Source organism: Venturia canescens, chromosome 3, assembly GCF_019457755.1.
Source record: "Venturia canescens isolate UGA chromosome 3, ASM1945775v1, whole genome shotgun sequence".
Taxonomy (NCBI): Eukaryota; Metazoa; Arthropoda; class Insecta; order Hymenoptera; family Ichneumonidae; genus Venturia; species Venturia canescens.
The window spans coordinates 22,532,959-22,557,405 of NC_057423.1; the positions used below are offsets into that span (position 1 = coordinate 22,532,959).

Consider the following 24,447-nt stretch of genomic DNA (forward strand, 5'->3'; position numbering starts at 1 on the left):
GGGTAGATCAGACACATGTCTTTTATTGAGCTCCAATCGACGCGACGTAAAACCCAGCAAAGGTCCAATTGAATTTTTGAATGTAAAATCAATCGATTGATTGCACTCAATTTCACTGCGTAGCGTATAATTATTCGGTTTAAGCTGAATTTGTATGTTTTTGAGGCCAACTCAGTTTTGAAATATTTTCCAATATCTTCACTTTCATAGCTGCTCGTTGGAATGGTCACCACATGATTTCCAACGTGAAATTCATTGCAACCAATGTCGATATTTGGAATCGAATTGAATGTGAGCAGCTCGACGAGTCCAAGAGTATAATTTTTGTCGAGCGATAGTTCGATGGGTGGAAAAAATTGTGCCTCGAGTATGGAGGATGATCCAGTAATGGTGATCGTCAAACTATCATCCATGATGCTCGCAGATTTTGAACTAAACACGCAGCTCCATAGTCCTCATTTATATAGTGCATAATTGTCTCGTCGATTTCGTTGTCCACACAAAAATTTCAAATATAAATGTCCACATATTATTGTATCATATTTCTGATACTTTCTATAATTGTATTTCACGCTACCAACATTGAAGTATCTCATGAGTTCGGGTGGAGGTGGGAGATTGCCGAAACTATCAAAGTATGTGATTCGTTGCGCAGTCTTTTTATATGCAACCCAGTGTGTTCCAGGGCCCACATTTTTATCCAAATTCACGATTGCTGATTCTTGCTTGAGTGGTCCATTTTCAGGCAAAGTATCACGCATGAAAACGCCACGAAAGTTACGAATTTTCATGGCTCTCGCATACTTTAGCAGATCGATGTCGGTGAGTGGTTGATGTGGTAGCGTGATTATACATTTTTTGTCCCGAGGTAAAGACCCAAACCCTGTTTGCATGGTTTCAGATGTAAACCTTTACCCAAAGCGATAGCCTCGAGTGTTCGGTTGTGATGTTTACTTTTCTCCAATTCCTTTTTAGCCGGTTGAGCAGTATTTACAGCTTTGACTATTGCAGCACTTCCACCCGACAATGCACCAACGGCGCTAAGGCCGGCAAAGATGGGTACGAGGAAGGGCAATAAACCGCCTATTTTGCGAGGTACAGGTAGAACCCGAGGCGTGCGTACTTTAACACCTTTAACACTGGCACGCGCACCTTTCAATGCTGACATGACGATTTCACGGGGGTCACCACTACGTATCATGGCTTTCTTTGCAGCACTATTGATCTTTTTCAGACAAACACTTTTTTTGGTCTTTTTCGTCACTCCTTTCATACCTAGACCAAATTTCTTTTTCGCCTTCATAATGTTTGTCACGGCCCAAGCACTTGCTCTTTCACCAAGATTTGCGTCTATCGAGATTACACGTTGCCAGGCTTGTTCAGCTAAAATTTTATCCGCCAGATGTCGTGCTTCCAAGTTTTCACGATTTTTCGAATATGCAATATCGTGCTCTTTACAAGCAGCGTCCAGCGCGTTTATACCAGGATCACCACGAGCAAGACGTTTGATCAATTTCGTACCAGGTCCACAATATTGATAGCCCCGTAGATGTAGTTCCACGGGGAGATTGTTGATTATACTGTTTACCAAACCTTTACCAGGTTTATCATGTACAATCATCACTCTGCAGTGGTCACAACTCGACTGATTATTTCAACATTATAAAGTTGCATTTATATGATTTTTTCAATCAGTCGCATGCGAGATGAAGTCGAAGAAACAAGTTTCGAGCGGTCAACTCCCCATAATAAATTTCGATAAATTTATTGTTGGAGCCGGTAGTGTGAAGAAGCGTCATGGAATTTTACTACCTAACAGCATTCGAGCCGTATTTTGTGGCTCCCCGAATTGTGGAAAAACGAATGCCTTACTCACGCTCCTAATACATCCAAATGGTTTGAGATTTGAGAATATATATCTATACTCGAAATCGTTGAAGCAGCCAAAATACCGATTGCTCGAGCGAATGCTTAAACCTGTGGAAGGAGTGGATTTTTTTCAATTTAACGAGCATGAACAAGTTGTAGCACCTAGTGAAGCTCGCCCAAACTCCATATTCATCTTTTCCATGGGAAGACACGAGATTGTGGATAGTTTTTATCTCTGTCAGACGTATACTTGAATTCCGAAACATCTCGTGAGAGACAATGCAAATTTTATAGTGCTGTTCAAGCAAGATGATATGAACCTCAAACATGTATATAATGATCATGTTAATTATACGAAAACCGATGATGCTGTAATACCATCTAATATAGCAAATACTGTCATAGCTGCATACACCACAGCCCAAGCCCGTTTAAAACTTTACACCTATCTCGAACCGCTGGGTAAGCGTGCTCTGTACTGCGACACCGATTCCGTTATTTATGTCACGAGAAAAGAGCCCGGAGAGTATGAACCGCCAACGGGTCAATTGCTAGGGGATTTTACCGACGAGCTAAGCTCTTACGGCGAGGGCAGTTACATTGAGTCTTTTATCTCAGGCGGCCCTAAATTTTATTCTTTCATAGTTAATACACCGAGCGGCGCGGAAAGCGAGGTTTGCAAGGTTAAAGGCATAACGCTGAATTACGAAAACAGCTCGCTGATAAATTATGAATCAATACGGTCATTTATAATAGGTGAGAGAGAAAATCCTGTTGTACTACAGTTTGATTCAATACGTCGTACGCCGTTCCACCAGGTTGTCACACGACCCGAAAAGAAATCGTGCATGCCTCTGAGCGTCAAGCGAAGACGTGATGGCGAATACGGCTCGCTCCCTTACGGCTACAAATAACAGTTTATAAAAACTCTCGCTTTAAACATTGTTAAGTAGCGTTGTAAAATATCTATGTTATTACTGTAAAATATTTATACTGTTACCGGAAAATAAAAGCTCTATACATGTTTCAACTGCTCGAATTCGTTATATTATACCGCCCCGCAGGAAACGTGGTCATTCGCGCAGATGGATGTACGGTGGAAGCATCCCTGGACCTCAATGATCTGTGGTCCCACAGGCTGCGGTAAACCGTACTTTGGAAAAAAGTTTTCAAAGTTTATTTCACGGATGAACAGTGAGCCGTTTGAGAGAGTCATTTTCTATTACTCCGAGTGGCAGTCAGCGTACACGGAGTATGGTGAATCAATAGAGTTCCACGAGGGTCTACCTCAGAGTGCTGATTATGCTAACGACCCTCGCGCAAAACTTCTCATAATCGATGATTTGATGCGCGAGGCATCTAACAACAATGTTGTGGACCTTTTCACCAAAGGCAGTCATCATAAAAATCTCAGCGTTATTTTTATTACCCAGAACTTATTCCATCAAGGACACGGCCAGCGAGATATCTCGCACGGTTATTTGCTACTCGACCTGAAACAATCGACGCCTGACAACTGTAGATTCCATACCTGTATTTTTCCCGACGACCCCCATCATTTTGTCTACGTACCGCCGAAAAAGTTTAAAAGCGGATGCAATGCTGGTGAATTACCAGTTCAGCGCATGTAATGGCGCCCAAAGGGTTATCGTACTGTGATAAATGCATGATCGTTTTGAGCGCACTTCAGCGAGCTAACAAGATAACGCAAGGACCCAGCACGTGTGGAAACACCTCCCACCCTTATTATTGTATTGGTCTATGCGTGTGGTATATTCTTAAAGGCACCGCTACCCCCCATCATTATAGGTCGAAAAAATCGCCTAAAAGGGGCGATACGTCGAGAGGTTAGACAGTTTGACACGCGTAATGGAGCGAAACGGTGCACCGCTCTGTAAAAAGCACGTGACGATACTACGGGCTCTTCAGTATCTCAATAAAGAGCAACGCGAGGCTGCCCTGCGTAAAGCGGACCCAAGCATCGTCCGTTGTATCTGCGAGTGTGCTTTGAACGTTCTTTGTGGTAACGTTCCTTTGAAGGCTGATCAGCGAAAAAAGCTACGACGACACGCTCCCGCTTTCCGTCGTTTAGCCGCGAAAAAAGGCTGCTGGAAAAGTAAAAAACGTTTTGTTATCCAGAGCGGCGGGTTTCTACCGCTCCTACTAGCACCGATACTAGGCACTGTTCTATCGAGCCTGATTGGCGGACGGGGATGATGGAGCACACGAGAAAAATGGTTCTTATCCCTGAAGAGCATGTGGCACAGCTGGGCATGCAACACCAGAGACAGCCAACGGCCGGCTGGAACGCCTCGGCACAACCGCCACAATCTACTGATACCGTACTATCCAGACTGGACGCGGAGATGAATGAAATTTTGAACTCTAATACCTACAAGAATGAGAGGGAAAAATGGACAGCGTACCTGGTTGTGCTACAGCGTTATCTCCATTTTTCTGATGACGAGAGAGCTCGACAACACAGCGATCTTATGAAGAACGACCATGCAACGACGTCTAATTATGATAAAAGTGAAAAAGGAGAAACTCGTAACGGCATGAACGATTCCGTCATAATTGAAAGCATACCAGCCAAATATCGCACTAAAGCGAAGTTGCTGCTCCGCCGTTTACATGACGCACCACGCAGAAATTTTTCTTGGGATTCCGGAGGAGTCGTATCGATTGAGGGTAGCCCGATTCAGGGCTCGAATATTGTTGATCTTGTGAACGACGCCATGAGAGCTAGAAAAATATCTAAACCGACGGGGCGTGGTGCTTTCGCTAAATTTCTGAGAGCAATACAGACACCGCGGGAGTTCATCGGCAATGACGCGTTGTGGCAGGAGACAAGGGCCAATTCAACGCTACGACCATCGCAGCTCGAGGAGAGCAGCAACAGCAGTACAAACAGCGACAGTACAGGTGCGACGAGTCAGTCGCCGTTCTTCAGCGGCCGCGATAGCAAATCAGATAACGCAGGGCAGAGCGGCAACGGTTATCCTAATAATTATCATAAGAAAAGACATGTAACCTGGGCTAACCTCAAATTATAAATATGAAAACGTTGGAAAAAGTGTATTTTAATCCATCCCATGAAGCATCGTTTTCAGGTGCTACTAAGCTGCTACGTCTGGCACGTCAGAAAAAAGTATCCAGAACGAAGACTCTGCAGTGGCTTGAGGGACAGGATGCTTACACGAAACACAAACCTGTGCGACAGCACTTTCAGCGACGTTTTTATAACGTACGGAACATTGATGACTTTTGGGAAGCTGATCTGGAAGATCTTCGCTCAATTAAAGATTATAACGACGGTTATGTTTATCAACTCGTTGTGATAGACACTCTCAGTAAATTCGCATGGGTTCAACCTCTACGCGATAAATCTGCCGCATCTGTGGCTAAAGCGTTTAATCTAATCTTGTCTAAAAAAAATAGCAACGGTCGATCACCCGTTTATCTGCAGACGGATAGAGGTAAAGAATTCGTAGGTGCTGCGTTTCAGGATTTCTTAAAGAAAAAAGACAAACAGTTTCGCATTGCGAGAAACCCCGATATCAAAGCGGCTATTGTCGAGAGATTCAATAGAACGCTGAAAGAGAGAATGTGGCGCTATTTCACGTATTCCCGGCAAAAACGCTACCTCGACGTTCTACAGAGCATTGTTTCAGCATACAACAACTCTACGCATAGCGCTATAAAAATGAAGCCCGTCTCAGTGACGTTTGCTACAGCCGCTAGGGCTCGGAATAACCTGATACAGCGATACAAAAGACCAGAGCATTGTCTCCCTAAATATAAGGTGGGTGACATTGTGCGTATCAGTAGCGCGAAGGCGGCCTTTGCAAAAGGTTACGAAGGTGGCTGGAGTAGCGAGCTATTCAAGATTCACCGTGTGTCGTTCGGTATTTGCCCTGCGGTATACTTCCTGCACAATCTCCACGACGAGGATATTGATGGTATATTTTATGAGCCCGAGCTATCGAGAGTGCAAACAAAGCAGGTTAAACAGCGGGCGTTAAAATGAAAGACGAGTTTTACATGGTTTTGCCTAGCAATAGTAGTACCCTAGGAAAAAAGAGGTTGGGACAAGTACATTGATGGTCCCTCGTTTGCTGATAATTCGATCCATAAAAAAACTTTAAAAAAAATTTTCTTTAAAAATTCTCAAAAAAATTATTTTATAAAAAAAATACAGTACAATTCGAAAAAAAATTCACAAATCTTGAAAAAACATTATGTTTAAAAAAAAACTATTCTGTATCTATTTTTTAAAATATAAAAAAAATCAAATAACAAGTAAAAAATAAAAAACCGAAAAATCGCGCTTGAAATCATTTTGGAAACCGATGCCTCATTCTTCTTATTTGATTCGAACAGCTAAATCAATTTTAAAAAATTCCATCTAATTTACGTGCAGCATTAAAATTTATTATATCAATTCGAGGCCAAGTATTTTCTAATAAATTGAAAAAAGTTACCATTTGAGTTACGTGCAGCACTAAAATTTATGATATCAATCGAAGGACAAGTAATTTATGAGTAACTCCAAATTTTGACATTATTAAATTGATCTAAGAAGCTTTTAAATCCAAAAAAATCACATGCAAGCTAGTCATTTCTTACTCTATGGAGGCAGAGGCTTATAAGAAAATCGATTCTTTTCAGACTTTCAGGAGCTGCTGATATTATTCACAATATTCGACGTCGATTGGATCGATACAAATTATGTTTAAATATGAGTTAAAAGTACTTGTCCGGCCCATCACTATTCATTCAAATAAAAATCAATCATAAACAAACGAAATTGTACGGCAGCATCCGATTAAAAATTTATTGAAATGCAATTTAGTATTAGTTTAATATTATTAATAATAGTATAGGTTAGTTATGCCGAATGAAATTCGTTCGCTGGTAGAAGTGAGAAATAAAAATTGCCGTCCATGGAATACAAACTGGGGAGTTATTTTGGAAGCTTGAACATATTTAATGGGCAAAATGTTTTTTATTTATCGATACACATAAACATCCCTTATATATGGCAGGATAATTCGTTTCCATTCTTATTAAATAAGTGCAATTAAGGGAAAATGACTTGAAGATAACTCTCTAAATTCCCTTTGGATGAATATTTGCGCTCCATCAGTTCTAAAAAAGCCCTGATTTTTATTTGAATAAACAATTTTAATGGAAAGTGATAAGCCGGACAAGTACTTTGAACTCATATTTAAACATAATTTGTATCGATCCAATCGACGTCGAATATTGTGAATAATATCACCAGCTCCTGAAAGTCTGAAAAGAATCGATTTTCTTATAAGCCTCTGCCTCCATAGAGTAAGAAATGACTAGCTTGCATGTGATTTTTTTGGATTTAAAAGCTTCTTAGATCAATTTAATAATGTCAAAATTTGGAGTTACTCATAAATTACTTGTCCTTCGATTGATATCATAAATTTTAGTGCTGCACGTAACTCAAATGGTAACTTTTTTCAATTTATTAGAAAATACTTGGCCTCGAATTGATATAATAAATTTTAATGCTGCACGTAAATTAGATGGAATTTTTTAAAATTGATTTAGCTGTTCGAATCAAATAAGAAGAATGAGGCATCGGTTTCCAAAATGATTTCAAGCGCGATTTTTCGGTTTTTTATTTTTTACTTGTTATTTGATTTTTTTTATATTTTAAAAAATAGATACAGAATAGTTTTTTTTAAACATAATGTTTTTTCAAGATTTGTGAAATTTTTTTCGAATTGTACTGTATTTTTTTTATAAAATAATTTTTTTGAGAATTTTCAAAGAAAATTTTTTTTAAAGTTTTTTTATGGATCGAATTATCAGCAAACGAGGGACCATCAATGTACTTGTCCCAACCTTTTTTTTCCTAGGGGAAGTTTATGGTTTGATATTACGTCTTTTTTCTCAAAAGTTCCTTATTTATGTTCAGTTGACTATAGGATTTTAGTTAAAATTTCTATGAATTATTTATGATTATAACGTTGGTTTTCACGAAAAAAGACCTATTTTTCGTCAAAATAGTACTGAAAATATTTCGTCACAGGTCTGTCCTTGCACTTTGGGGATTTTTTTCCATGTACTCTAATATGTTTTATCAATTAGGAATCAAAGAGCACGGTCGAAAGCGGGTTGGAGGCTGCGATATGATTTTCGGCTTATATCGTTAGTTTCCACGAAAAAAGACCTATTTTTCGTCAAAAGTGTACTGCAAATATTTCGTCACAGGTCTGTTCTTGGACTTTGGCAATTTTTTCCTTCAACTCTAATATGTTTTGTCAATTAGGAAATCAAGAGCACGGTGGAAAGCAGGTTGGAGGCCGAGATATGTTTTTTCGGCTTGTAACTTTGGTTTCCACGAAAAAAGACCTATTTTTCATCAAAATTGTACTGGAAATATTTCGTCACAGGTTTGTTCTTGGACTTTGGCGATTTTTTCCCTTGTACTTTAATATATTTTGTCAATTAGGAACCCAAGAGCACGGGCGAAAGCGGGTTGGAGGCCGGGATATGATTTTCGGCTTATAACGTTGGTTTCCACGAAAAAAGACTTATTTTTCGTAAAAATTGTACTGTAAATATTTCGATAGAGGTTCGTTCTTGGATTTTGGTGATTTTTTCCCTTGTCTTCTATTATGTTTTGTCCATTGGGAACTCGAGAGCATGGAGCAATGCGTGTTGCGGGCTGAGATATGATTTTCGGCTTATAACGTTAGAAAAAAGAAAAGAAAAAAAGAAAGGCAGATCAAATTCAGGACACAACAAATCCAACAGAATTGGCCATTTTTAAACGTCGCTTTTGCATTCTGAATCTAGACATTTTCGTGTCATCCAAAACGTGCTCCCGACGAAATATATTTCCAAAGTTTGCAAGTGGCCGCTGAGATCCAACTATCTACAGTATGATAGTTGCCGAAAAAAAGCACCTGGAAACATTTATTATGTTAGAACTCAAAGAAGCAAAAAAAACTGAGCGTACTTAATTCAACAGAGCAACGGAACTCAAAGTCGTTCAAGGTACCTGCATTGGTTTTGAAGGAAAACCATTTCAGGACAATTTAGAAATGAATTTAGACATTCGAAAACTCGGAAAGGAATAGAAAAAGGAACATTGAAGTATTCAGAAAAGCTGAAGACTTTTGTAATGAATTTTCTAGATTACATGATACGGTTGGAGTAAATGATTTGAATGATTGGCACACATGCTGCAACACAGAAATATCGAAGTTTAGAAGTATTCGCTGTATATCAGTCATACAAACTTCAATACTATTTGAAAAGAAACACTTAAAAACTTGCTGAACCAAGTTCCATTACATATTACCATAATCAAAGATAAGGGGTGGTCCGTAGCATATATATTTATCCACAGAAATTTCAGAGTTCGCAGGTATCTGCTGCGGTTCAATGTATCTGCGCAATGAGCTTCGATGACAGCAATTTCAAATCTATCCATAAATGAGCAACTAAAGACTTTTGTAATGAATTTTTCACTTAATATTTATGTTACGGTGCGAGTCAAAAAATAAAATGAATGGCACAGTATATAAATTTTATAGTTTGCAGATTTTTGCTGTATTTCAATGATCCAAATCTATAGTATTAGAGTGAAAAGTTGGCAAAAATCATGATGTTACGTTGAAATGACATAGCGAACATTGTATTCAGAAATTCTGTAGGTTTCCATGATGTTGGCAGGTATTATACTTAATCGCATCGAAAACTGAGCAACTGTACACTTATCGTAATGAATGTTTTCACCAATAATTCCACATTTGCAGTTTGCAGAATAGGAATACTCAACATACACGTCATTTCATAAGTATTGTTGTCAATATTTGTGTTTGCCTACCGCATTCCGAAGATTCAACTTTTCATATTATCAGCAAAAAAAGCATCCAAAGACTTTTTGAAACAAGTTTTCAAATTTATCACTCGACAGACCTAATGGGAAAAGAATAACTACCCAGTATACCAAGACCAGAAATTTTTTTGAAAATCTGATTTACAAAATGTGCAATTCAAGATTATGGTTAAAAACCTCTCGAATCATGTTACCACAATCATCATGAAGAAGGAGTAGAAAATCATAGGACACATATTAGGGAACGAATTAATAATATGTATCGGTCCGCTGCAAACTGATGGGGTGAAAACAAGGATCGGAGAGGGCAGAGCCAAACTGAATATCAAGCAAAATATGGGGATGTTTAAAAATAATGATGACACAAGAAATAAATTAGAAAACATTTATTCAAGTAAAGTTTCTAATATCATTCTAACAGTTCCGTATGTTTTTGTTCTATTTATTCGTATGTATAACCTATTTACACATGATATATAACCACGCCAGTGACGATATATTCGCACTAGACAATATTTCTCGTAATCTGGTTTAATTGAAGGATTATTTCAGTCAACACTTATTTCCAATCGAACGAAATAATAAAATCTTGAAAAGTTTCGTTGACATTGCATCGCGCATATTTTATATTCATTTTCACACACACATCACAGACTACATTTACGCGGCCGCTTTGATACCGGTTTAATATATCACAAATTTTAACAAAATAAATAGTAATATGCACTTCTGTAGATGACGAAAATAATTTTTTTATTTATCCCGCACGCACTTCGTAATGGAGAAACTCTGTTCATGCGATCAAAAACTGACACGAGGTTTGTATATATATATATGTATATCGATCGAATTTATGACTGCTGTTACCAGCTGTGCTGCGCCGTGTGCTACGTTATGAAGTTGACGTCAGATTTCCAATCATTAAGAACTAATTTCAACAACCAATCACAACGTCTAAAAATGGATGTCGTCAGATCCAACCAATCAGAAACTCGATAGCATCAAAGTGCCTTTGATGGTGTTATAATTTAATATACAGACACATAAATTTTTGAATGTGTTGGTAACTTTTGCATAATTTTGAGCCCGTGCAAAGTTTTTTCTCAGAAATTACGACACCGATCATGCTGATTTTGGGCTCATTCGACAGAGAACTTCATAATGAGCTAAAAGTTCAATCTTCGAAGCCATAACTCATGAGCTTATCAATTAAAGAAAATGACATGCCAATTTTACCCCCACCACCGCGAATCGTTTTATTTTTCAGAGAAAGTATAGTCTCGGCGAGAGCCTCGGGCCAGCAGACGACAGGGCTGTCAATGTACTTGTCCCGAGACTCTACCGAGTCTCTTGACGGATTATTATCCCGATAATGTAACAACACGGTATACCACACATCTACTGCAGCGTATGTCTCTTCACGGTAGTTGGGCTGTTTCATTAGCTGAGATCCATATACCCGCAACCATTTTACACGTGCCTACCGATGGCAAGCGAAACTTTCTGGATATGACAACGGAGCAGGCGGTTGGTATCTCAACGAAGTACGTACCTGTCGAGGGCGCGCGAAACCTCCTGAGTGTGACAACGAGGCAGCCTGCTGGTACCCCGGTGAAGTACGTGTCTATCGAGCGCGAGTTGGCGGCCGGTGTTTCAACGGCGTTTGCTTTTAAGGAAGATAACGCCTGTGTGCCGCCCGGCGTATACCATAGCATAGGGACATTGCTCGAGGCTATTAACGAAATACCTTATGTCACGGGCCATTTGAAATTCAAGTACGCCCGCAACGGGTATGTGACGGTGAAGCGCGTTTGCGAATCCTGTAAGAACCTGGAGCATACCTTTTTTTTCTCCGACGTACTGAGCAAGGTTTTAGGGTTCACCGAAACAGGAGGCGTAGTAGTACCCCGTGGAGGATACACTGCTCAGAGGCCTGCCAATTTAGCCAACGGGACCCCCAACATGATGTACGTTTATACCGATATCTGTGAGCCCTATATTACCGGTGATGTTCGCACACCATTGCTACGTGTTGTGCCTGTTGCTATCGCCGATGCCCATAATTACGGATCTGTGCGGATAAGAAGCTTCTCGCCACCGCGTTATATTCCCTTACTACATACTAGTTTTCAAACAATAACCATTGATATAAGGGATGAGTTTGGCGAGCCAATACCATTCGAGCACGTGACGCTGACGGTGACGCTACAGTTCAAACGTATAGATTGACCTGGGTGTATCTACAATGGATTACTATGACGAATACTTCGACGTGCAAACGGGGAGTGCGGCTCGAACAGGCTATGGCGGTATCAGCCATGTGTATATCGGCTCACCAAACCAGCGAGGTCATGGTATTGGAAGTTTTTTAGGGGGTCTCTTTCGACGTATCATACCTCTCTTGAAACAGGGGGCTCGGACTGTTGGTAGAGAGGCGCTTCGCTCGGCGATTAACATGGCCTCTGATGTCGTTAACTCCGGCATACAACCGAGAGAAGCGTTTCAAACGCGCCTGCGCGAATCAGGACAAAACCCGAGGCGTAAAGCTGAGGAAAAAATTACATCGCTCATGAAGGGCTCCGGCTATAAAGGCAGCAAAATTAATAAACTGATGCATTCTGCTGCGGGGAGCGTATCACGGCGCAACTCTGTGAAAAGAAAGGCGGTGAAATCACGAAAACGTTCAAGCGGCGGTGGTGCGAGAACGAAGTGTGTTAAGAAGAGGAAGAAGGGTGTGAGAGGTAGAAGATCATCGGCTAAACCACGCGTCACGAGACGTAACAAGAAACCAAGAACAGTGACGGATATTTTTGCTTAAACTGCGCTCTGAAAAATGGCGTTCCTACACGCGCACTCGTGCGAGTGTCTTAAGTCGGAGCTTGAATTATTTTCATTACCGCCAACCCAGACAACGATCGAGGGGACACACTCTGTATACTACAAACCAATCTCATCGCTGACGGATGATTCACCGATAGAATTTGTCGTCCCAGGCCAGGGGGATGAGTACATTGATCTCGCGCATACAATGCTAAGTATACGCGTTAAGATAGATGCCCCAGATTATAAAAAAATAGGGGGGTTAGAGGGCGTATCACCCGATGTAGGACCTGTCAATAATCTCCTACACTCAATGTTCAGCCAGATCGACGTATTTTTGAATCAAAAACTTGTGTCTCCTCCTAACAATGCTTATGCTTATAGAGCTTATATTGAAACTCTGTTGAACTACGCGTACGCCGCGAAGACCTCGCATCTTACGAGCGCTTTATGGTATAGCGATACAGAGGGAGCAATGGATGATAAGGGCGATGGTAACAAAGGCCTTGTAGAGAGACGGGATGCATTAGGCAAGGATAGAACGATCGATCTTCTTGGACATCTGCATTGCGATATCTTCAATCAGGAAAGGTTTTTGCTGAACGGTGTTGAGATGCGTTTGCGACTCGTGCAGAACAATAGCGCTTTCTGTCTCATGACTGATTTGAAAAACTGTAAAATCCGCATTACAGAAGCATCGCTAATCGTGCGACGCGTTAAGATAGCGCCCGGTATACTCCTGTCTCATGCGAGAGCTCTGTCTAAATCCACAGCAAAATATCCGCTGACGCGTGTCGAGGTTAAAGCTATATCAATGCACGCCGGAATACACGGCGATACTCTTGATAACGTCATACTGGGCCAACTACCAAAACGTATAATAATTGGTTTTGTCGATAATAAGGCTTTCAACGGTGATTATGGCAAAAATCCGTTCAATTTTCACCACTACTCGATCAATTATCTTTCTTTATATGTAGACGACCAACAGATACCGTCAAAACCTCTGCAGACAGACTTCACAGATAGTAATATGTATGTGGATGCATATCACACGTTATTTTCTGGCTCGGGTATTCACTTTCTCAACGACGGTAATTGTATCTCGCGTTTGAGCTACCCATACGGCCATTGCCTTTTCGCGTTTGATCTGACACCCGATCTCTCTGCTAATAGTAGCACCCACTGGAATCTGGTGAGGCATGGCAGCGTGAGGATAGAAGTACGCTTCGCGGGGTCTTTACCTACAACGATTAACTGTATTGTGTACGCTGAATATGATAATGTGCTTGAGATTGACTCATCCAGACAGGTCATCGTAGATTTTAGCGGTTGATGAGCGAGAGAGAGAAGCACCCTCAGTTTTCACTGAGCATTCAAAGAGTGACGGTCAAATAAAAAAGACGGCATCATGTATAATGTTATTGACGTGCAGGGCGTGAGAGGTAGAGATAACCAGTTTATACCTAAAGAAGTAGCCGTCGTATCGGTAAAAACTGAAGACTATGGTCACTGGATTGTAAAGCCACCCTATACGGACGATAACTTGCCAATCTTTGTAAAGCGTCAAAATATGTGGCTACGCGATAATGTCCATGGTATAGAATGGTCTAAAGGCGATACATCGCTACAAGCGTTGGAGACAAACCTGAAAAGGATTGCGGGTCAGGCGACACGGATTTTCACGCGCGGCTCTGACAAATCATCGTATCTGGCGCAACTCACGGGCTATTTTATTATAAATTTAGAAGATGATGAAGAGGCTCCTTCATTACGTCAGCTACCTCGAAGCGATGCATGCTGTATGCACCACCGCGTCGCAAATCACAGACAGGCCTACAGATGCGCCCTGAACAACGCTATGAGAATCAAAGCCTGGCTCTGTCAAAGCGAACGGATTACCTCCTTATCGGAGTATAGGACTACCACGTCGTGGAGCATTGGTATGTCTGAGGCCAGGACCGAGGAGGAAAAAGAACCCCCGAATCATGAACAGTCTTCAGATCTTACAATCTCTCAAAAACATAAAGGAGCATGCTATAGGCGTCTACCCGGCCGATCGTATCCCGAAGGTGTGGACGAAACCGACGGCATTCGTGGTTAACACCGATGGATACAAACGCCCAGGGGCCCACTGGGTCGCCATGTACGTCGATCGAAATGGACACGGATGGTTCTTCGACAGTTACGGCCTACCTCCAATCATCCCACAGCATCTCGCGCGTCTCCGAAGAAACTGTCGACTCTTCCGTTGCAACACGGTTCAACTCCAGGGCCCTAATTCGCAGTGTTGTGGACAGTATTGTGTTATGTTTCTTCATTATATGGCTACTGGTCTCGGTATTCAACGATTTAGAGATGTTTTTTCGCATGATTTGCAGCGAAACGATAAAATAGTTCATGAGTATTATAATGCGTATAGCAGCAAGGGTGGTAAATCTAAGGGTGTGGTTTCCGATACAGATGACTGTATCGGCAGGGGTTATAGGATTAAGCATTTACATTGTATACAGCACTGTTGCTCTCGTTCTCGGTAATCACATGCTAATAAAATTTTAAATGCTACTTCTAACGACTGTCTCGTTGCTTTCAACAAGAATCACACGTGCCGTTTTAAAACCCTGTGTCTGTCTCCTATCCCGTTTCTTTCGGCGAAAATTGTACGAGTGGTGACGGGGGCCGGATATCAGATTTCGCTGACGATCAGCGGTGTTGTCTCTAATGCAGCTGCAGAGCGTTCAACGGTCATCGTCAGTCGGCGCTCAAGGCTTGAGACTTTACGTCGGTCGGGAGGCATCATGAACATCGTCGTTGATATACAAGGCCTGAAGGATAAATATAATAACTTCGTGCCTAAAGAAATTGCCGTGGTCTCTGTGAAAACATCTTACTTAGCACACTGGGTCATATCACCGCCTCACGCTTATAGCGTACTACCTCCTAGTGTGAAACGACAAAACACGTGGCTAAAGTGCAATCATCACGGTATAGACTGGTCCGAGGGTGAAACACCTTTACGTGCAGTCGAAGCTGCTTTAAAGCAAATCGCGGTACAATCCGATCGCCTGTTTACAAGAGGGTCTGATGCAGCCGCATATTTGACACAGCTAACAGACTGCTTCGTTATAAATCTAGAGGAGGACAAAGAACCACCGTCTCGTAACCTCCCCGAGAGCAGTACTTTTTGCATATTTCACGGCTTACTACACAAAAATACCTCGTTCAAGTGTGCTCTCAACGGCGCTGTGAGGTTAAAAAAATGGCTTTCTCATAACGATCGCTCCATCGCCTTGTGGGAGTACAGAACCACCACGTCCTGGACTGCTGGCTTATTGACGGTGGCACAGCGGGAGGAGGGAAAAGCAACCGGTATCAAAAAATCATCCTCGTAAAGACGCGCATTGCCGCTGATCTCATCCTCACATTTCATTATCTTATAAATGCTGACTTATGCTAGCGACGGTCGGGACCATGGTAAACCAATACCTCCACCAAGGTATTGTCGGAATTCTCCCACCACTGCCACCCTGTGCCGGGAGATGCTGCATCAAAAGATTGTTGTCAGCTCTTTTCTGCATTCGAGGTAGGGATATGAATCTATCAAACAGGAGGTTTAAATCATTTGAGCTCTCTGATGGTCAGACAGTGCTCCCAAGACGCCGCATGAGTAAACGACGTGAATTGAAAGTACGCTTAGATCTCTTTTTGCACGATATTGCAACGTTTAAAGCCAGAATACGCGACATATCAGAACTCCGCGCTTTAACAGTGGCCATAAAAAAACTCGATCTGAACAATGGATTTCACGCTCGTCAATCAAACAGGCCTTTTGGAGTCCTTCCTCCCCGTCAAAAAACTGACCGAGCTTGAACTCGCCAAAGAATACCGCATCACCTGTATCCGTGTCGTCGAATCGAAATGGGGCAAGCGTATTGCCATGGACGTGGACAGCACATTTACATGCTTCCTACCGACAAGATTCGTCAAAGTTTTCGAAGATAAGAGCAGTTTATTCCAGCAGATGTGCGAAGCGGCCTCAAACAAAAACTTAATCATGCTGTACCACGGCACGAAACTCAACAGACTGGAGTTCAAACCTGCTGAAGAATGATCATAAACAGGTATGGGGCAAAAACTTATTTATCAACCATCTGAACACTCCCAAACGTACACGAACCTCTCTCGCATTATGGTGTCTCTATCGGCCCTGTTACAGCATCGTCTGACCATCTAAGCAGCACACCCCGTAAACCGCCGCTCCATGGTCATCGACGCCGTCGTGAAAACGAACGAAAATCCAAAAATATCCACAAAAAAAATACCCCCCCTACTACTATATGTATTGTGAATTATATGCCATATTATAACCAAATTTGTAAAATTAATAAGAGCAGAAATATATATATATATATACGGAGAAAAATAAAAAAAAAGTGGTGCGCTATGGTGACACGCTCATCCCCCCTCCGCACACCCGCAAACCTCTCGCCCACAACGCCGGCCGCTCGGCCTAGTGGGGGAAAGGAGTGGGGATAGGAGTGGGGATAGGAGTGGGGGTCGCCATATTTTGATTATGTATCGTTTTGATAAATTTTGATAAATATCACTAGTCGAGTACGACACGTGGATTCCTGGAATTTGTAGAAAAATGATTTTGTTGTGAATTATGACTCCATATAATATAAATAGATTAATCATCTTCATCTTTCATTTTTGTTTCATTTTGACAAGAGCGATTCGAAGGAAAATTATTTTCTCGGGAATTACTGTTCCTTAATATTAACACATGCATTAACTTCGTTTTTGATTTGTTTTCGAATAAGCAATTTGAATAAAAAGTGATGGGCCGGACAAGTACGTTTAAGACGTATTTGAACATAATTTGTACCGATCCAATCGAAGTTGAATGTTGTGAATAATACGAGGGGATCCTGAAAGTCGGAGGGGAATCGATTCTTTAAAGTGTGTACCTTGTTGAAGTAACGAATGACTTTCATGTGAATTTTTAATGATTTCATTTCCATTAATTTTTTAGTAATTTTGATAAAACGTTGTGAGCCCGACAAGGATTCTCAACGCTCATTTGTCGCCGGAGATTATATTTCGAATAACTGATAAATACTTGACCTCGAATTGATATAATACATTTTAGTACTGCATGTAACTTCCGTTATGACTTTTTTTCATTAAGTTTTTTCGTGAAAATATAATTAAAAATTCATGAAAAATATGGCGATTTTCGGCGCTTCAAAAGTAAGTGAGCGGTGTGGTGGATTCCACCACGACGCAGGGCGTTGCGGCTCTGCCACAACGTCACAATACATGACTGAGCAAAATTACCGATTTTCAAAATTTAGTATCTCAAAAAAATATTGCGTTGCCCCAAAATTGCTTTTACAGGGTCTCTTATATCGTCAAAAAGAAGGTCTGTGCCAAATTTGAACCCAATCGGAAATAACAGCTTTTCGGATGTTTATGCAATTTTAACACCTTCCTTTTCCATCGTTAAATTCGCAATTCCGATTTTCATTACCCTCCGAAAAAGTCGCATTTTTAATTGAATATGGTCGCTACATAGTCAAAATTGGGAACCAGAAACATGATAATGCTTCGACTTTCAACCCCCTGTTTCGCCCTCTTAAACGCCGAATATCGATTTTTGTCACTCTTGAAAAGTCTTATTTTGGGTGAAATATCAATGAACTAGGGTCAAATAAAGGCGCCAAAGATATCGTAATCGTGCCCGGTTATCAAAACTGCCCTTGAATTTTCTAGGTGACCATTGGCAGCTATATTATCATTGATCAAAAACGAAATGGTCCTTTTTGATTTGAAGTTCAACATTTCAGTAATTAAAGGCCGTACCGAGGTTTCAAAAAAAGCAAATTAAAGCTGACTAAATAAGCTATATGCAGTCCATGGCTTAGCTGAAAAAAAAAATTTCAAGCCCGTCATCTGAATAAAGCATAAAAATTTGCAAATTTTTTTTCTTATATTACTTCTCGAAATTGCGCAGAATAAGTAGCTCCACGTCAGTTTTTGACGTAAGATCTTGGAACCAGAAACATTAAGGTTCGAAATGCTTTCTTTTCAATCTCGAGATGATCATTTTTTACTGTGATACAACATGCTGAAAAATCGCTAAAAATTCGAAAACTTTTTTTGACTCTTCAATTTTTTTCGTTAGTGCAATATCAATCGTTGAGAACGATCAAATACTGTGTATGAACTCAACTATTTTATGTATATGCAGGTGTCCATTCTCATAAACAATGCTGGCGTCGTCACGGGCAAACGATTTCTAGAAACCTCCGACGAATTACTTATCAAGACTATGGATGTAAATGTAATGAGTCATTTTTGGGTGAGTACGAATCGAACAGCTTATGATAACTCTATCGCCAGGCCTCAGGTCATAAGATATAAAAAAAAAATTGTATTTTGTACTGTCCCCAACAAAAGCTTTTTAAAAGTTAAAAAATAACGCGAAGTATTGAAAAGTCGCAACCTTGTCTATTATATATAATTCTGTCACCTCCAAATATTTATTCCGTTTCTTTTCAAAAATATAATCATATCAATTCAATCAAGCCAAGTACGGTTGATTTTTGTTTTTATTTTTCTATAAAAATTTTGAAAAAAAATTCATTTAGTGTTCATTTTAATGAAAAAGAAAGTTCAATAAAGTCGCTGCTGGGACAGGTCTGTGAAGAGATTAAAAACCTAAAATATTCCGAACATTCATTAATTTAAAAAACCATGCACACCCAGTTTTCGTTCAAAAACATGAATCTTAAAAAAACATCACTGGTGGGGGCTCGATTGAATTGATATATCAAGAGACTCGGTAGAGTCTCGGGACAAGTACATTGACAGCCTTGTCGTCTGCTGGCCTGAGGCTCTCGCCGAGACTATACTTTCTCTGAATAAAACAATTCGCGGTGGTGGGGGTAAAATTCGCTTGTGATTTTCTTAAATTACGAAACTCATGAGTTATGTACGGCTTTGAAAATTGAACTTTTAGCTAATTAAGAAGTTCTCAGTCAAATGAGCCCAAAATCAAGGCTTTTTGTTATAAATATTTCAAATTATCTTGTTGAAATTAATATAAAAAAATAGAAATATGAATATCTCTCGTATTGTCTGGAGAACAAATAGAAATTGGTATGACAATACACTGTAAGCTAAGGAGGTGGAAAAAAGGGACCGGTGAACACAGCCAAACTAAATGAAAGAAATTATGACAACAATACATTGAATTACTTGACCAAAGTTTTTTAAAATTTATTTGAATTCGTTTACACACAACCATCCACCTCTTTCTTTAATGTAATTACACAACACAGAATTTCTGTTTGGAAAGAACGTTTTAGAGGTTATAATGAACGAATTTTTTTTTCTCATTGTTATTATTATTATTATTCAACACTAATTAGTCACGTCATTAATAATATCGATTCCTTCCACTTTTCAATAACCACTTTTATTTTTCTACACTCTGCACGCAACAGCACTCCGGCGGTCATAATCTCAAACGTCAACATGACGCGAAATCTCGCAAATTTGCTATCTATGCATATATTACGATATCGAAGTAGAACAGATAATTCTTAATTTTCACGGCACACATTATTCACGTTTTCACTTCTCAACATTTTACTCACTCTCAGTACACTGTATGAGATCAATTAATCCACTTTTGAGGTTTTATTTATTATAGATATTATTGTCGTGAATTGGGCTCGAAACTTGTTGAAACTTTTTTTATGAAAAAAATAAAATTGATTATATCCACTGCTATTTCCAATAATGTTTTATTTATTTAAACGAAATTTGCAAATCTTGCACCGTTGATCTACGGGGCTACGATCGCAATCACTTTATAATAACATAACAGACAATAACAGACGGTATACAAGAAAACATTGAGGACTATCAGAAACTTTCTCATCGGCGATTGGTCGAGACGTATAGATTCTCACCGGTGATTGGCTATGATGGATATCAAGAAGCCCTTGTATGTATCGGTCTGAACCCATATACGGATACGTCAGCTGCGTAAATGTGTTGGTACTTTTTGCATAATCTTGAGCCCGTGCAAAGTTTTTTCTCAGCAATTACACCACCGATCATGCTGATTTTGGGCGCAATCGAAAGAGAATTTCTTAATTAGCTGAAAGTTCAATTTTCAAATTGCGACATAACTCCTGAGCTTCGCAATTCAAGAAAATGACATGTCGATTTTACCCCCACCACCGCGAATCGTTTTATTCAGAGATAATATAGTCTCGGCGAGAGCCTCGGGCCAGCAGACGACAGGGCTGTCAATGTACTTGTCCCGAGACTCTGCCGAGTCGCTTGATTTCGAATAACTGATAAATACTTGACCTCGAATTGATATAATTCATTTTAGTACTGCACGTAACTTCCGTTATGATTTTTTTTTCATTAACTGTTTTCGTGAAAATAATTATCATGAATTTCATTAAAGTTTCCAATTTGTTCGATAAATATTCCAAATTATCAATAAAAACTTGGCCTCCAATTGATATCATACATTTTTATACTGCATGTAACTTGGATAGTACATTTTTCAATTTGTTCAATATTTATGATTTTTTTTGAAAATTTTTTATTTTTCTTTACAGAATTTTTTTCGATTGTTTTTTATTTTTGTTGAATTTTTTTGAACTTTTCAATTTTCGTTTATTATTTCTATAGAATTTTTTTCCTGGTTCTGAATCTTTTTTCTATATCATCCAGAAACAAGGGACCATCAATGTACTTGTCCCAACCATTTTTTCCCGATGGGAAGTTTATGGTTTGATATCACGCCTTTATCTCAAAAGTTCCTCATTCATGTTATGACGGTTATAGGATTTTAGTATAAATTTCTATGAATTATTTGCTTAGTACATTTTTATAGATTCCATTCTCATACGAACATTTTTTATGGGATAATCTTTTTCATGAAATTATCAGCAAATAAGGGACCATCAATGGACTTTTCCCAATCTTACTTTTCCTAGGTATGATGTTCGGCTTATAAAGTTGGTTTCCACCATAAAAGACAAATTTTTCGTAAAATTGAAGTGAAAACATTCCGTCACAAGTCTGCCTTTGAACTTTGGGGTTTTTTTTCCTTATACTCTAATATGTTATGCCTATTAAGAACTCAACAGCATGGAGGAATCCGGGATGAGGCCCGAGAAATGAATTTCGGTTTATAATGTTGGTTTCCACGTAAAAGACCAATTTTGTGGAAACATGTTTTGTGTAATAGGAACCCAAGAGAGTGAAGAAATGCGTCTCGTGGGCTGTAATATGATTTTCGGCTTATAACGTTGGTTTCCGCGATAAAAGATCTATTTTTCGTCAAAATTGTACTGGAAATATTTCGTCACCTGTCTGTCCTTGGCCTTTGGCGATTTTTTCCAAGTCTTCATACCAAGAAAGGACTGACGTAAAGATTTCCTTAATAGAGCAGATTTTATTTATCCCTTTTCTTCAAAATTCAAATGAAAGATAGATCAAATTCAAGACACGAAAAATTCAACAGATTTGCCCACTTTGAATGTCGCTTTTGCATTCTGAATCTAGAGATTTCATTTCATCCAAAACGTGCCCCCAATGAAATATATTTCCAAAGTTTGCAAGTGGCCGCTGAGATCCAATTATCCACAGTTTGATAGTTGCTGAAAAAAAGTACCCGAAACCTTCTAAAATTTATTATGCGAAAACTCAAAGCAGCAAAAAAAACTAAGCGAACTTAATTCAACAAAGCAACAGAATTCAAAGACGTTTAAGGTACCTGCATTGGTTTTGGAGGAAAACCTATTCAGGACAATTCAGAAATTAATTTAGAAATTCGAAAACTCACAATGGAGTAGAAAAAGGAAAATTGAAGTATCTAGAAAAACGGAAGACTTTTGTGATGAATTTTCTAGATTACGTGATACGGTTGGAGTAAAATGATTTGAATTATTGGCACACCCGCTGCAACACAGAAATATCAAAGTTTGGAAGTATTTGTTGTATATCAGTCATACAAACTTCAATACTATTTGGAAAGGAACACTTAAAAACTTGCCGAACCAAGTTTCATTACATATTACCATAATCAAAGATAAGGAGTGATCCGTTGCATATCAAGAGACGCGGTAGCGGCTCGACGCCAAGTATTAAAAGGAAAAACTGCAGCGCAAAAGAAAAGCCAGCGCGAGCCCTGCCGCTACTCTTATATACGCGAATATGCCGGTTTTATGACGTCACAGAATTTTCAAATGGCTCTCACAAATAAACCATTTCATAAAAGAACTTGAAAATTTGTGACGATTTTTTTTCGATTTTTCTCATTCCATTGGTCTTTGTTGCAAGTAAATCCGTCCAGTAGATCCTGAGATATGTAACGTTAGTGATTTAAAATCCATCATTTTGGGATTTTCATTTTCTTAGAGACAGAGGGGCGTAAGTTATGCTTGTTTACATTTGGACTTACGTCCTTTGCACGATTTCTTACTTTTGTCACACTCTACGTCACGTACTACGCTGAACACGGCTACCCCCTCTCCTTCTGCGTCGCCGAGCGAGAGAGACAGAGAATGGGCGCACAGCGGGGGCAATATCAGCTCCTGGTTTGCGCATAAAATATGTATATAATTATATAATATATATTTTATTTATTAATATTAATTAATAATAAAATATTATTATAATAAATATTTTAATATAATTAATATATAATATAATATATATATTATATTATACAATATATAATATAAAATGATAATAATATAATAAAATAAAAAAATTGAATAATACGAATAACATTAAATAATAAATAATAAAAATGAAAAAAAATATAAAATTCTGGTCGACGCCGCTGGATTTTTCGAGGATGTCTAGGGCGATAGCTCATGGGTTTTGGAGGACTAGGTTTAGGTACATTCTATCGCGATTTTCGATTTCTAGGTGGACGACCCCATAGTTTTTTATGTCCAGATATATTCCTCCATGGCTTTCGTCGTCTAGGTATGTTTTTTCATGGTTTTCGAGGTCTGGGTCGACGACTCCTTAGTTTTCGATGTCCAGGTATGTTTCTCCATGGTTTTCATGGTTTCGGATAATTCCTCCATGGATTTCGATGTCTAGGTATATTCCTCCATGGTTTCTGATGTGCGAGTGTATTTCTCCATAGTTTTTCATGTCCACGTGTATTTCTCTATAATTCTTGATGTCTAGGTATATTCCTCCATGGTTATCGCGATCGAGGTTGACGGCTCCGCAGGTTTCGATGTCCAGGTATGTTTCTCCATGGTTTTCGTGGTCTCGGATAATTCCTCTATGGGTTTCGATGTCTAGGTATATTTCTCTATGGTTTCTGATGTGCAGGTGTATTTCTCCATAGTTTTTAATGTCCAGGTGTATTTCTCCATAGTTCTTGATGTCTAAGGTATATTTCTCCATGGTTTTCGTGGTCTAAGTATGTCTCTTCATGGTTTTCGCGGTCGAGGTCGACGGTTCCACAGTTTTCGATGTCTAGGTATGTTTCTCCATGATTTTCGTGGTCTAGGATAATTTCTCCATGGGTTTTGATGTCTAGGTATATTCCTCCATGGCTTTCAATGTCTAGGCATGTTTAATCATGGTTTTCGCGGTCGAGGTCGACGGCGCCACAGTTTTCGATGTCCAAGTATGCTTCTCCATGGTTTTCGTGGTCTAGGATAATTCCTCCATGGGTTTTGATGTCTAGGTATATTCCTTCATGGTTTTGAATGTCTGGACATGTTCCTTCATGGTTTTCGTGGTTCAGGTATATTCCTCCATGGTTTTCGATGGCTGGATATGTTTCTCCATGGTTTTCGTGGTCT

The 24,447-nt window shown here is 39.5% G+C and overlaps 1 protein-coding gene across 10 annotated transcripts in view; it reads left to right on the forward strand.

Annotated features, from left to right (window-relative positions):
* LOC122407486 (estradiol 17-beta-dehydrogenase 11-like) overlaps positions 1-24,447 on the forward strand; it is a 574,026-nt gene that overhangs the window by 263,147 nt on the left and 286,432 nt on the right. For all 10 annotated transcript variants that reach the window (XM_043413732.1, XM_043413733.1, XM_043413735.1 and 7 more), the window contains exon 4: positions 18,831-18,941. In XM_043413732.1, coding sequence (XP_043269667.1) covers positions 18,831-18,941 — 111 coding nt within the window. The remainder of the gene's footprint in view (positions 1-18,830; positions 18,942-24,447) is intronic.